Genomic DNA, 15,933 nt, shown 5'->3' on the forward strand with positions numbered 1-15,933 from the left:
ATCTGGTTGGACACATTAGGGAGGAAAATCTACTCCCTTGCCACGGCTACTTTAAAGATTCATAATTATTTAGCTTATTTTTCAGCCTATTCTTTTAATTTGACATCTCTACGTAACACCATGATCCCTTTTTTACTTGACACGGCACAGAAGTAGGCCTCACACATTCTGCAGGAGCTCTCCCGGGTGAGCAAACAACAAATTAATTCAGTACGTCACGCAGTGGCTTGCTCATCCAGGACCATGGCCACATCTATCGCTCTACACCGTCATGCCTGGCTCCATTCCTCTTCACTGCAGCCTGACATTAAATACAAAATTGAGGACCTACCCTTCGACGGTCAAGGCCTCTTCAATGCCACTACAGACGATATTTTGACCACTGTTGATGACAGCAGGAAAAGGGCTAAGAGGTTAGGAGTTATCAAACAACAATCTCAACCCAACCGACAGAGTCTGGAAACCATCATACTATAAGCGTCCCCATTCACTTCGACAGGCTGATTTCTGGAAACGCAAGGCTCCACCAGCAAAACAACCATTCCACCAAAGGGCCTGCCCTCAAACCACAAAAAAGACAGCCCTGGCTTCAAAACAGTCTCTTTGACTCTCTTATGCCATTTCTCAGTGCCACAACAACACTCAGACACCAGACTACGTCCATTCTACCCCATGTGGGAATTTATAACATCAGAATCTTCTTCGTGGTCTCTGTGCATCACACTTATGGGAGAAGGCGCCGGCGCCGATCACGATCGGTAACTTCAAAGCCGCGGATTTCCGCGCCCCCGTCCCGGTGCGCATGCGCAAGCACTCCCCTCCCTGCGCATGCCCACCAGGACAGGAGCGGACATCCCGCCAGTTCTCTTCTGACCGCCGCTGGGATCAGTCGATCTTCGCACCGGTCGGTGGATTTCTTCTTGCTGTTTGGATTTCCTTCTAGCTGTTCGTCTTTCGTCTGTCAGTGAGTGGGGAGGAATAGGCGTTTGTTATTTTTCCTATTTCCTGTTTCCCTTTTTCCCTTTTCCCCCCCTTAGCCTTCCCCCCCTCACCCCCCGCGCTTTCCGCGCATGGAAAAGCGCTGGGGATTTTTCAAGAGGTGCAGGAAGTGTGGCAGTAAAATCGCCCCTCCGGACGGCCACACTCTGTGCCTACTCTGCCTTGGGGAAGCGCATAGACCGGACTCTTGCCCTCATTGCGCAAAATTCTCCAGGCAAACGAGAAAAAACCGAGCTGCTCGCCTCGCGGCAGCCTTAATTGAGCGAGTGCTGACCCCTCGCGAAATGGCGTCGTCATCCGAAAACGCGCCAAATTCTTCGGTGTCGACGGTCGATGTCGACAAGACTCCCTCCGATGCCGATCGCCCCCTGAAAAGAGCGGGCTCGGCCTCGAGGTCGGATACCTCCACACCAGCCAAGAGGCCCAAGGAGGTAGAAGAGGATTCTTCGGAGCCGAAGAAGAGGAAGAAGACGGACAAGCAGAAGCATACCGAATCTGCCTCACGCTCTGTCCCGAAGTCTCCATCCATCCCGAAGGAATTACTTGTCCCGCCGCTGAAGCTACTCGCATCGCCGCGTCGACAGCAGAGCCCGCCTAGACTGCAGTCGATGTCGACGCAGATTGCCATCTCGTCGGACTCCGACCACGACCTCGACCCAGCTCAGAGGTCGGTGAGGGGGGAGAGTCCTCTGGATGTTCAGTTGGAGCAGCGCAGCCCCCGAGACCGTGCCGGAGACGTCAAGCGGGATCGGTCTCGGAGCCCCCGCAGAGTCTCACCCTTGGTTCTGAGACGTGAATCGGTACCGAAGGACCGATCGGGCAGCTCGCATCGGGACAGGTCTTGGAGCCCCCGACACCGAAGAGACTTCAGAGTGTCGAGAGACAGATCTCCGGAAGATCCATCCCCTAGGAGACGTCAGGACTCGCCAGGGCGAAAGACCACTCCCCCGCTGTCGTGGGACCAGCGTCAATGGCAGTACCTTTATGGGTCCTGCCCGATGCCCACGATGTTCCCATGGTTTCCTCCTCGACAACCTGACTGGGACCAACGCTCGGAGGCATCTCATCGGTCGAGAACGTCCTATCGACCACGGATGAGATCCCCATCTGCATCGGTATCGAAGCCCCCGGTGGAAGACCCTCCTAAGAAGAAGTCACCACCCAAACCTCCTGCGAAGGACGCAACGCCACCAGACCCGCATCGGGACCGAGCGTCGCACCCGTCCGAGCAGTCGGAATCTCCCGAGGCATCACCGAGATCGTCGGGAGACTCGGTACTGGAGGATCCTGGTCCATCCTCCCCGGAAGACAGCCCTCCCTCCAACAAGGTCGGTGAGGATCAACCCATTTCCCCTTCGGAGGACTTAAAATCTTACGGGGACTTGGTGAAAAGAATGGCCCAATCCCTATCCCTCTCTACGATCCAGCCACAGCCTGTCATTACGGACACTGTGTTCGACATCGTGCAAAGGGATACATCATCGGCGGTCGCCCTCCCAATGACGACGGTGCTGCTGCATACGGCCAAAGCTTCGTGGGACAAGCCGGCATCGACGCCCATATCTTCGCGCAGGCTTGACCACATGTACCGCGTACAGGAGTCTACAGCCGATTTCCTGTTCAACCATCCGAGACCAAACTCCGTGGTTGTGGCATCTTCATCTAAGGCCCGTAAGACCCATGCTTCCCCCCCAGACAAGGAGGGAAAGAAACTTGACGGTTTGGGCCGAAGGGTCTACTCGGCCGGGGCGTTAGGCCTGAAGGTGGCTAATTACGCCGCATGTATGGGGCGATACCAATACGCCATTTGGGACCAAATCTCCACACTACTGCCTGGACTCCCAGAACAGACCAAAACCGCTATCAGGAAGCTTCAGGCAGAGGGCATGACGGTGGCCAAGCAACAGCTCAATTCCGCCAGGCATGCCGGCGACATTGCAGCGAAAACCCTCACGGCAGCTGTTACACTAAGGAGGCACTCTTGGCTTAGGTCTACGGCTCTGCAAGCGGATACCCAAGCATACGTTGAGGACTTGCCGTTTGACGGAAAAGGGCTGTTCAGTGCTAACACTGATACAGTCCTGCAGGAAATGGATAAAAGCATCCGCACATCCAGAAACCTTGGGGTCCCAGCTTCCTCTAGGCAGCAGACCAAACGTTCCTGGTCGCGAGCTTGGCCTAAGAAGTCTTTTCCCAAGCAGTCGACTGAGCAGCAGTGGAGGCCTAAGTCCACGGCTCCCTTCTCCAAACCTTCTCCAAACCTTCTACCTTCTCAGTGCCACAACAACACTCAGACACCAGACTACGTCCATTCTACCCCATGTGGGAATTTATAACATCAGATTCATGGGTCCTGGCGATCATCCACAGGGGCTACAACATAGAGTTTGATTCGCCCCCGAAGCTCCACAGATTCATAAGTACTCTCCCCTCCCTCCCTCTCCAAAAGGAGATCGCCACCTTGCTGGACAAGGCGGCTATAGAACCAGTTCCACTGCAGTTCCATCACACAGGGTTCTACTCCCGCTACTTCCTGGTTCCGAAGAGGGATGGAGGCCAGCGTCCTATACTAGATCTTCGCAAACTCAACCATCGCATTTGTTACAAAAAATTCCGCATGATTACTCTGCAGTCCATTCTACCACTGATCCCAGAGCAGGCCTGGATGGCGTCGATAGACCTTCAAGACGCATACTTACACCTCTACATCAGTCATCATCACAGAAGATTCCTCAGGTTTGCCATCAGGAACCAACACTATCAGTTCCGCTCTCTTCCCTTCGGCTTATCGACAGCACCAAGAGTCTTCACAAAATGCATGGCGGTGGTAGCAACTACGCTCTTCCAACAAAAAATTTCCATCTTCCTCTACATAGACGATTTGCTGGTTGTAGCTCAGACCAAAGAGCAACTCTAAAAGGACATCTCTACCATTCTGTCTCTCCTGTCTTCGCTAGGTCTGCAGGTCAACCTAGCGAAATCCAACCTAATCCCGACGCAAGACATTCAGTTTATAGGGGCACGTCTGTCAACACTATCCGACAAGGCCTACCTCCTGATGGACAGAGTATACCACATCCAGTCCCTGGCCAATACTATCATCATGCACAGTACCCAAACAGCATTCATTTTCCAACGAATGCTGGGTCTCATGGCGGCCATGACTTCCATCCTCTGCTTTGTGAGACTCCACTTGCGCCCTCTTCAAGTGTGGTTCGTCTGCACATTCCGCCTACATCGGCAACACCAAATGATCCTACTTACTGTTCCAGCCCACATTATCCCATCCTTGGAATAGTGGATGTTGGGACGCCATCTTCTGATAGGAATGCCATTCATACGGTCACCCCCATCTGCGATTGTTACAACTGATGCCTCGAAGTGGGGATGGGGAGCCCACTTCGGTTCACTTACAGTTCAGGGACAGTGGGCAGACTACGAGAAATCCCTCCATATAAATTGCCTGGGACTCTTGGCAGTCCACAGAGCTCTAAGGTCCTTTCTACCATCTCTTCACTGCCAACACATTCAGGTCACTTCGGACAATGTGGCCATTGTCTTCTATATCAATCGTCAGGGAGGCATTGCTTCTGTCCGCCTGTGCAGATGACCTCTATCCCTATTGCATTGGAGCATCGCTCACAACATAATTCTGACAGCTGTGCAACTGCTGGGAATCCAGAATGTTCAAGCGGACACACTAAGTCGCCACCTCGTCAACGACCATGATTGGGCCCTCAACTGTTGTTACCTTCAGAATGTCTTTGAAATATTCGGGGTTCTGGAAATAGACGTCTTTGTCTCTCCACACAATGCCCAGTGCCCGCGTTTCTACACTCGGGGTCCTCCATCCCCGCAATCTGCGGGAGATGCCTTCCTCCATCTGTGGTCGGGACCACTGTATTACCTATTTCCACCGATTCCTCTCATCACGAGAACATTGCAAAAAATCAAGTTAGATTGGACCAACTGCATCCTAATCACCCCGTGGTGGCCCCGTCAACCTTGGTTCACCACTCTCCTCCTCCTTTCGAACAGCATATTCTTCCGTTTTCCCCAGGTCCAGGATTTAATCTCCCAACAGGGAGGCAAAGTTCTGCACTACAATCCAGGACTTCTAAGATTGACTGCCTGGAAAATCAGTTTTTGAATTTCCCCTCGGACGTTTGCCATGTCATGCTCAATGCCAGGAAACCTTCCACCAGAAAAGCCTACTCCCTGAAATGGAAACGTTTCTTGGCATATGCTGCCCTACATAACTTTCAACCTGAACTCTCTTCTATAGCCCAGATTTTGACTTACACATTGTCTCTCTCTAACTCAGGGCTATCCTATTCTTCTTTGAAAGTGCATTTGGCGGCCATCTCAGCCTTCCATCCACACATTGAGGGGTACACCGTCCCATCCTTGGAATAGTGGACGTTGGGACGCCATCTTTTGATAGGAATGCCGTTCATACAGTCACCCCCATTTGCGATTGTTACAACCGATGCCTCGAAGTAGGGATGGGGAGCCCACTTTTCAAAATGGATTCTCCCACTCTGCGACTAAGGCCTTCCTAAAAGGGATCCTGCATATTCAGCCTCCAATCCGTCAGTTACATCCCACTTGGAGCTGATCTCTTGTGCTGAGCCAACTTATGAAACCGCTCTTTGAGCCCATGGCATCCTCCCTTTGCACCTTTTGTCTTGGAAGATGGTACTGTTGGTGGCACTTACATCTGGCAGAAGAGTCAGCGACATTTGTGCTTTCAGGGCAGATCTTCCATATACTATCTTCCACCATGATAGAGTAGTATTATGCCCTGACCCTTCTTTTCTACCAAAAGTCGTCTCACCGTTTCACTTAGGAAAACTGTCCACGTTACCCTCCTTTTTTCAAAGTCCTGCTGACGCCGGCCAATGGACCCTACACAATCTTGACGTACGCAGGGCCCTTGCTTTTTACTTTGAACGGACACATTCCTTCCACAATGACAATAGACTTTTTGTAGCGTACGGAGCCCACAACCAAGGTCATAAAATCTCAACTCAGAGATTTTCAAAATGGATTGTGGCTGCCATTACCTTATGCTACCGACAGGCTAAGCAGCCTGTACCCGTACAATTACAAGCTCATTCCACTCGAGCCGTTTCTGCATTATCAGCCTTCTGCGTCCCGATGAAAGACATCTGTGCCACTGCGGTCTGGTCTTCTCCATCTACATTTGCCACGCACTACGCATTAGACGTTCGTGCTCTGCGTGATGCATCCTTCGGACAGGCTGTACTACATTCCATTTTTTGACTGACATCCCCAGTCTTCTATTCTGTGAGTACATTATTTTATATCTTATATGCATGATTAATTTCTGACTTTTATTACAGATCCAGCACCCACATCCGGGAAGATTAGCTTGCCATTCACCCATGTGTGGGACTGCACAGAGACCACGATGAAGATAAACAGGTTTCTTACCTGTAACTGATGATCTTCGAGTGCTCATCTGTGCAGTCACACACGCCCGCCCAGCCTTCCCCGCTGCTGGTTTTGTTGCTCGCTTTACTTGTAAATTTTCTCTATACAGCGGCTAGAAGAAACTGGGTGGGTGGAGCGCCCTCCTCTTGTTCTAGGCATGCTCAGTGGATGCCTCCTCCCCAAACCGAGAGGGAGTACGTGCCAAAATTAACGCATAAGATTGCTTTGAATTCTCTGAGGTCGGGTTCGATCCAGGCGGATAACCCATGTGTGTGACTGCACAGATGACCACTTGAAGATCATCAGTTACAGGTAAGAAACCTGGGTTTTTTTTAAATAAACTAAGTCCTCAGGGCCAGATGAACTGCATCCAAGTGTTCTAAAAGAGCTTGAGGATGTGATTTCTGAGCCTCTGGCTATTATTTTTGAGAATTCTTGGAGAACAGGAGTGGTGCCAGAAGATTGGAGGCAGGCGAATGTTATCCCCATCTTCAAGAAGGGAAAAAAGAGGATCCGGGTAACTACTGACCCGTCAGCTTGACGTCTGTACCTGGAAAAGTATTAGAACAAATCATCAAACAGTCAGTCCTGGAACATTTAGAAAGAATGGATGTGATTACTAAGAGTCAGCATGGGTTTCTCAAGAACAAGTCATGTCAAACTAACCTGATCTTTTTTTGAGAAAGTGACTACCTTGCTGGATCAAGAGAATGCTGTAGACATAGTTTGTCTTGATTTCAGTAAGACTTTTGATAAAGTTCCACATACTATCCTTGTTAACTGTTGCAAAAACAGTAGAAGACAGAAACAGGATACAGGAAGAGCTTGACAGGCTGAAAAACTGGGCTAAAACCAATATAATGAATTTTAACAGGGATAAATGTAAAGTTCCGCATTGTGGTAGGAGAAATCCCATGCATAGTTATAGGATGGGAGAGACTAGCAGTAGTATGTGCGGTAGTATGTGCGGAAAGGATCTCGAGGTCTTAGTGGATCATACGCTGAACATGAGTCAACAGTGTGATGCGGTGGCTAAAAAGGCAAATGCCATTTTGGCCTGTATCAACAGAAATATATTTATTTATTTATTGATTTGTATCCCGCCCTTCCCACAAGTGGCTCAGGGCAGCTTCCAGAAATTAATCAAACATACAATTAAACAATATAAATATATAGGCAATTAAACATTTAAAACAGTTAAAACCTTATAAAATATAGTGTCCAGATCACGTGATGTGATGGTATCGCTTTACTCTGCTCTGGTAAGACCTTACTTGGAGTATTGTGTTCAGTTTTGGGCACAATACTCCAAGGAGGGCGATATAGACAAGCTGGAATGGGTCCAGAGGAGGGCGATGAAGATGGTGAGGGGTCTGGAGACCAAGTCCTATGAGGAAAGGTTGAAGGAGTTGGGTATGTTTAGCCTAGAGAGGAGGCGAGGTGATATGTTCACCATCTTCAAGTACTTGAAGGGCTGTCATATAGAGGATGGTGTGGAATTGTTTCCTGTGGCCCCAGAAGGTAGGACCAGAACCAGTGGGTTGAAATTGAATCAAAACAGTTTCCGGCTCAACATTAGGAAGAACTTCCTGACAGTTAAAGTGCTTCCTCAGTGGAACAGGCTTCCTCGGGTGGTGGTGGGCTCTCCTTCCTTGGAGGTTTTGAAATAGAGGCTAGATGGCCATCTGACAGCGATGAAGATCCTGTGAATTTAGGGGGAGGTGTTTGTGAGTTTCCTGCATTGTATAGGGGGTTGGACTAGATGACCTTTGAGGTCCCTTCAACTTTATGATTCTATGATTCAACTTTATGATTCTATGGTATAGTCTCAATTGATATTTTGATGGAGATGGTTACTTATTCCATAGTCAGCTACTTTAAACTCTGATACTTTAGAGAGGCAGGAATCTCCCATGAACATATAATTAATTACATTTGCTCCTTGTGGGGAGATGAACATACAATCTCCAGAAGCGTCCACAATGTTATTTCCAGTAATAATTGCAAGAGACAATTTGGAAACCATATAAATCATTTTAACCTCTGATCTATTAATGCCCTTGTCCGTGGAGTGGTATGTTCCTTCTATGGTTTTGTGATAGAATAATTGCCTTTCCAGAGTTTGGAGAAGAGTAGTTTGTTATAAGCAGCCCCGTGGTGCAAAGTGATAAAGCTGCCGTACTGCAGTCCGAGCTCTCTGCTCATGACCTGAGTTTGATCCCGGTAGAAACTGGGTTCAGGTAGCTGGTTCGAGATTGACTCAGCCTTCCATCCTTCTGGGGGGAAAGTGTACATGACTGGGGAAGGCAATGGCAAACCACCCCGTTAAAAAGTCTGCCATGAAAATGTTGTGATGCGACGTCACCCCAGAGTTGGAAATGACTCATGCTTGCACAGGGGACTACATTTACCTTTTTTTTTTTAGTTGGTTATAATTTGAACCAATTCTGGTGTTCAGGTCCCTTCCCTCTTTGGCAGGGGTTAATCATTGCCCGAAACCTTTTTCTACTGTCCAAAGTATGCAACAGAGAGAGATTTCTTAGAAAATGGCTACTGAAGTACTTGGCCATTCCTGATACTTCAAGATTAAGATTACTTCTGAGTAGCTTCTGCAAAAACTGCATTGTGGGTGTGGCAAACTTTTGTTTTACTGCGATTTTTAATTCTTAAATTTGGTTTTATAGCCTATGGGCTGTTGGACTCGAATACCACAAAATAGCCTTTTGCCTTAGCCTTCATATAATGGAAACATCATGAACAGTCACGTGGAAGTGATGTCACAGCATCTGCAACTTCGTTTCCCCCATTTTTTATTCTGCTGTTCAATCAAGCAAAGATGAGCAATGGAGTGCAGGGGCTTAAATATTTTTTGCAGCACTAGTAGAATTTGTATGAATTCATGAGCTGAGCCCCAGCTAGAAAGGATAAAGTTGTAACATAATTAGATATCCTTCATTATCAGAGTTGATTTATGTTTTGTCTATGATTTATTCGTAGCTTTTGGACTGGTCTTGCTTGTGTTCATTAAACTCCAAATGGTTAATTCTTCCCCCACTGTGGCCTTTTAAATAAGACTGGTTGTGCCAGTGAAACTTACGTTTATGTTTCAAAACGTTAGAACATTTTGATGAAATGAAGTAGACAAATCCCTCTTTTACTTTTTCCTACCTAGTCTTCCTGGAGCCAGAGACTTTGGATCTCTTCTTTGATCTGTATCATTCCCTCCCTTCAATGCTGTCACAGTTAGTAAGTATGTCTTTAATAACCATGAAATGGTAAAAAGGCAGCACTTTCTGAAAAGTTACTGTCCTTCTTGAAACACATTTACTGAACATATGATGCCAAAAAATGTCTAATGAACCTGAAACTTCACTCCTGTGGCCATGAATTCACTGATACAGTGTGGAGAAATCTGATCCCATCTAATTCAGATTGAAATCTGTGGGACTTCAGCACTGGGCAGCCTTGTCCTGGGGTGACAGGGTGGTTCCCTTTGCATTGCTCAGTCATGACTCAGCAGAACGTTAATATGACAGAAAACATAAGTTTCACAGTGGGGACAGCTGCTTCCTCAGTCTGTAGTGATTGTACTGTCCTTTGCTCAAAGCAACCTGTCTGACAGACTGTTCCTCTAACAAATATATGCCGAAAGTACCAGAATAGGCATTCCTTTTTTCTCCATGATAAGAAATTTGATAGCACAGTTTCCTGAGTCATGGCCAACACATGCAACATGATGAGATGGTAGAATTTTGAGGGATCATAGTAGACAGCATCATTTCATCTCCACATAGAGGGTTAATTTTCAAAAGCTTCCTTCTCCTCATGAGAAAAATCCCAGCAAGTTAAACAAAACAGCACATCAGAACTGCTCAATTCCTACTTTTCCTCTTGTGAGGGAAATGGTGTTCAACATTGCAAAAACAGAACATATGATGAGGGAAGGGAGTTGCAGCCTAGAATCAGCATAGCTGTAGTACATAAACACCTGGTTTATTTAAATGAAACTAAGTCCTTGAGGCCAGATCAACTGCATCCGGGGGGGTTCTAAAATAACATAATTTCTGAGACTCTGTCTATTATTTTTGAGAATTCTTGAAGAACAGATGAGGTGCCAGAAGACTGGAGGTGGGCAAATGTTGTCCCCATCTTCAAGAAATGAAAAAAGGATGATCCAGGTAACTGTCAGCTTGACCTCTATACCTGGAAGAGTTTTGGAATAAATCATCGAACAGTCAGTCCTGGACCCTTTAGAAAGGATGGCTGTGATTACTAAGAGCCAGCATGGGTTTCTCAAGAACAAGTCATGTCAGACAAAACTTATCTTGTTTTTGGAGAAAGTCACTACCTTGCTGGGGAATGCTGTAGACATCATTTATCTTGATTTCAGTAAGGCTTTTGATAAGGTTCCACATGCTATTCTTGTGTCAGGTTCAAGTCCCTGACAATGGCAAGTCTCACTGTATTTGCATCTTGAACTATATTGGTTTTCTTAACAGTATTGTCTTTACTTATTATAACTCAGTTATTTTCTACGTGTTCATATTTACCAAGTGTACTAATCCTTTATATTTAGATATAATCTAGAGCAAGGGTGTCGAACTCATTTTTATGAGGGCCAGATCTGACAAATGAGACATTGTTGGGCCGGGCCATGTCGAGTTGGGCCGAGCCATGCTGGGCCGGGCCATGTGTTTACCTATTTAAGATTATAAATTTTTATAAAGAACACAGACAAACACACACACACACACATATATATATAAACTTAAAACACGCTTAAAATGCTAGCACTCACTGGTTTTAAAGATGCTTTCTTTGTATTTCTCCCATGGGATCCAGGGAACGGGACAAAGGAAGCTCTGGCTGTCAAGTCTGCTATGAATTACTCAATACCTGTATTAAGTTTGGTTCTGAAGTGAAGGAGTCTGGGTACTTTACAGTGTACACCGATTGCTGCTAGCTCACTTTCCTGCCCCCTCACTAGAGAGGCCTTTGTTGTGTAGTCTGCTTTGAAATGCTAACATGTGAATAAGATAAGGGCGCCTTCCCAGCCTTGTTCTCTGTGGGAGGATGGGGCGTCGAGGCTTCGGCCTGGGAATAAAGGGAGTAGCATCCTAGTGCGAAAATGTGTTGCATAGATTACCCCCACCGTAGGAATTCCTTTCATCCATACCTTAAATGCTGGTTTAGTGCCTATGTATTTCAGTCCTTCAATCTCTGCCATGGTCTCTAGTTCTGTTTACAATAAACTTGTTACTCTGTTTCACCAAGAGACTCGTTATTGAATTCAGCCGACTTGACATTTTGAAGGACTGCCCTATCTTGGAGTTCAACCTTTCCGGCAACTGAAAAGGCGATGTCCGAACAGTCTCCGGAGAACGGAGAACTCCCAACCAGAGTGGAGGGGGCCGAGACACCCTGGCACATCCATACTGCCAGAAGGACCGCGGCCTCCCCTCCCCAGTTTCAGCTGGTGGTGACCCCACGGCAATACCAGCCAAGGACCTCCACCACGCTGATGGATCAAGCCCCGGTCCAACGGGAGGCGATCATGACCCGCCACACCAAGCGGGTCCAACTGGCCGAGGCCGCCGCCGCCAACCCGGGCGAGACGAGCGAAGGCGCCGGAGCTGCGGGGACTCAAGACCCCGGGAGTGGAGGCGAAGGGGCCGAGTGCGGAGCGGATGACGGAGGGGCGAGACCCAAGGACCAGGCCGATGAGGATTACGAAACGTTTCGGGCGATGGTCCGCAGGGAGATTGACGGGGCGGTGAGAGACCTCAAGGACCAGATGCAGACCCTGACCACGCAGCTGGGCAGAGCGCTGGGGGTGACCGGGGCTCGCCAGCAGCAGCCAGCCCCGGCGGGTCCGCGGGGACCCCCGGTTCAACCGGGCCCTGCCGCCCCTCCACCCGGAGCGGCCCCGCAAGCCCCAGCGGTGCACCCTCCTGCCCCGGTCAAACAAAGAGACCTGGGGGGAGGCCGGGAGCTGGACGCCACGTTTGACGGAGACCCGGAGGAAGTGAACTACTTCGCGATCCAGGCGAACAGCTACATGTACTACTGGGGGGACCTATTCCCCGATGAGATGAACCGCGTGGACTACCTCGGGTCGAAGCTGCGGGGCGCAGCGAAGAAGTGGTATGTGAGCCTATGCGAAACTAACAGCCCGGTCCTCCACTTCGTAAACACCTTCGTGCAAGCTCTACTGACCCAGTACGAGGACCCCCTGCAAGAAACCCGAGCGCTGGTGGCGCTGCGGAACATGAAGCAAGGGGCCCGATCCATCCGAGAGTACGTGGCCGACTTCCAGGCCAACGCCGCCCGGGCTCGGAATTGGAACGAGGTGATGAAGATCGAGCACTTCACCAATGGGCTGAACCCGAGCATCCTGGATAGGGCGCTCACGCAAGCCAGCCCTGATACCCTGGTGGGGTGGATTCAGCTGGCGGGGGAGGTGGAGACCAACCTGAAACGAGTGGCAATGCTGCGCCAAGCACTAGCCGCCAGCAGGGGAACGCCGAAAGCAGCCCCCGGGAAGGCTGAGCCACCTAAAGTCAAGAGGCCGGCGGCGGCTGCTCCGGGGGGGCCCCGACGTTGTTTCCGGTGTGGGGACCCCAACCATCTGGCCTCCGGCTGCCCCCAACCAGCCACCGGGGCTGCCCCACCGCAGGGAGCCACCCGCCCGGGCACCCCCGGCCCCAAGAAGACCACCGGCCGCCCTAAGGTTGCGGCGAAGGGCAGCGCGCTCCTGGTGCAAGAGGACCTGCAAGAGGAGGAGGTGCGTCTGTCCGAGGAGCTGGCCGAGCTGGCGTGGGAAGAGGAGCCGGCGGGAAATGACGCCGACCTGCTTTGAGCGGTGCCAACCAGCAGGTCGACCGGGAGGAGGCACCGCTAACGGTGAGACCCACGGGAAGGTTGTACTTTATAGTGGTCAAATTGTTGAACCCAAAGCTAAAAAGGTTCCTACAGATCCGGGCCCTCATAGACTCGGGCTGTAATAGAGAGCTGATTTCCCCCAAGGTGGTGGAGGCTCTGGGGTTGGAACGCTTTCAACTGCCCCACCCCATGCACTTTGAACAGATGGATGAGTCAGTAATGGGGGGGGAACCCTGCACGCAAGAGACTGAGCCGTGCCCCCTGGGGATTGAGGACCACTGGGACTCAGAGACGTTTGTGATCGCGCCCGCCTGCGGCTACCCCGTGGTCCTGGGAGTGGGGTGGTTGGAGAAGCACGAGCCCCTCATCCGCTGGAGAGCCCAGACCATCAGATTTCCCGACCCAAGTTGCAGCCAGCACCTTTGGCAAGCGGCATGGGGGCCACGAGCGCCAGCCGCTCGGGAGAGGGCGTGCGTCCTGGTGGAAGAGGTGCACCATGTCCCGGATGCCTACCGCGACCTAATGGAAGTTTTTAGTGAGCGGGAGGCCAACCAGCTACCCCCCCACAGGAGCACAGACTGTGCGATAGAACTGATCCCCGGGGAAAGCCTTCCCAGGGCCAAACTCTACCAAATGGGGTGGGCTGAGAAGAAGGAGTTGCGTAAATTTCTAGACTTGAACTTGAAAAGGGGGTTCATCAGACCCGCGACGGCCCCCCACGCGGCCCCCGTGTTGTTTAGAAAGAAAAAGGACAACAGTCTTAGGCTTTGCACTGACTTTCGTGGGATTAACGCGATTTCCATGTCAAACGCCTACCCCATCCCCCTCATCAAAGACTTGCTAAGCACGGTGGCGGGGGGGGGGGGAATTTTCACAAAGCTTGACCTGCGGGACGCGTACTTCCGAGTGCGCATCAAAGAGGGGGATGAGTGGAAGACGGCGTTCAACACACCGATGGGACAATTTGAATACTTGGTCATGCCGTTTGGATTGCAAGGGGCACCTGGGGTGTTCATGAATTTCATAAATGATGTATTGCGGAAATTTCTGTACAAGGGGGTGGTGGTGTACCTTGATGACATCATTATTTATTCTCAAGACGAACAGTCCCATGTGAAACTAGTGAGGGAAGTGTTGGCCACCCTGCTGAAGCACCAGCTCTACGCCAAGTTGTCCAAATGCGAGTTCCACCGCACGGAACTAGACTATTTGGGCTTCCGGGTGTCTGGGGACGGGCTGGCCATGGATCCAGCCAAAGTTCAGGCAGTTTTAGAGTGGGCCCCCCCCGAGGACACGTAGACAGCTCCAAAGCTTCCTCGGATTCTCCAATTTCTATAGGGGATTCATTGAGGGGTTCGCCCAAATCGCTCTGCCCCTAACAGACCTCCTGAAGACGAAGGGGAGGGGGGAAGAGGCAAAGCGACCAGGGGCCAGGCTGAATTGGACACCGACTTGTCGGGCGGCTTTCGACCGGCTTAAACAACTGTTCACAAGCGAGCCGGTCTTAAGCCACCCAGATGAGCGGAAGGGGTTCGTGGTCCAATGCGACGCCTCCGATGTCGCTGTAGGAGCCATTCTCATGCAGAAGGATGAGGAGGGGAAGCTGAGACCCTGCGCTTACATTTCGCGAAAGTTCTCGGAGGAGCAGAGGAACTGGTCGGTGTGGGACAAAGAGGCGTTCGCTGTCATGTTTGCACTGAAAACTTGGAGGTCCTGGTTGGAGGGAGCCAGGGTGCCCTTTGAGATATGGACGGACCACAAAAATCTAGAGGCCCTAACAGGGAAAAGAAAATTGAGTGAAAAACAAATCAGGTGGGCGGGCTTCTTCTCCAAATTCGACTTCACCCTGAAGCACATCCCGGGGACCCGCAATTTTCTAGCGGACGCCCTGTCCAGGCTCCCACGGCATGAGAGCCAGAGGGAGGAGGTGGTAGACTCCCTGATCCCCCCCACGCAAGTGGCGGCTATGGTCACTACCCGCTCGCAGAGAAAAAAGGAATTGAGTGGGCTAAGCAAAGAACGAATCGCCCTAGAGGCCGAACGGGAGGGAGGTGGGCGGCCAGAGGGGTTGCAGAAAAGAAAAGACGGTCTTTGGTACAAGGGAGAGAAACTGTACATCCCGGAAACATTAAGGAAAGAAATCCTCCAACTGTGTCACTGCTCCAAACTAGCTGGGCACTTCGGCTATGTCAAAACCTTGCACTTAGTGCACCGGCAGTTCTGGTGGCCGTCTCTAAAGAAGGATGTGTCGGACTTTGTGGCTGGTTGCCCGGTGTGTGTGATGGCAAAAAAGAGGGGGGGAAAACCCCGGGGCTCCTACAGCCGTTAGAAACAGCGAAACGGCCATGGGCTGTAGTGTCCATGGACTTCATAGTCGAGCTGCCACCCTCCCGGGGAAAAACAGTCATACTGGTGGTAGTGGACACGTTTTCAAAACAAGCCCACTTCATCCCCTGCAGCCATTTACCCACAGCCAAGAAACTAGCAGCTTTATTTTTCGACCACGTGGCCAAACATCACTCCATCCCTGACAAGGTCATAAGTGACAGGGGGCCTCAGTTCGTTGCCACCTTCTGGCGGGAGTTTTGTAAATTA

General features: G+C 50.3%; 1 protein-coding gene across 3 annotated transcripts in view; it reads left to right on the top strand.

The window, feature by feature from the left end:
• The window catches only part of RANBP17 (RAN binding protein 17), a 573,906-nt gene that overhangs the window by 42,640 nt on the left and 515,333 nt on the right, over positions 1-15,933 (top strand). For all 3 annotated transcript variants that reach the window (XM_060232795.1, XM_060232776.1, XM_060232786.1), the window contains exon 8: positions 9,629-9,702. In XM_060232795.1, coding sequence (XP_060088778.1) covers positions 9,629-9,702 — 74 coding nt within the window. The remainder of the gene's footprint in view (positions 1-9,628; positions 9,703-15,933) is intronic.

The sequence above is a fragment of the Heteronotia binoei genome, chromosome 1 (assembly GCF_032191835.1).
Source record: "Heteronotia binoei isolate CCM8104 ecotype False Entrance Well chromosome 1, APGP_CSIRO_Hbin_v1, whole genome shotgun sequence".
In the NCBI taxonomy this organism is placed as follows: domain Eukaryota; kingdom Metazoa; phylum Chordata; class Lepidosauria; order Squamata; family Gekkonidae; genus Heteronotia; species Heteronotia binoei.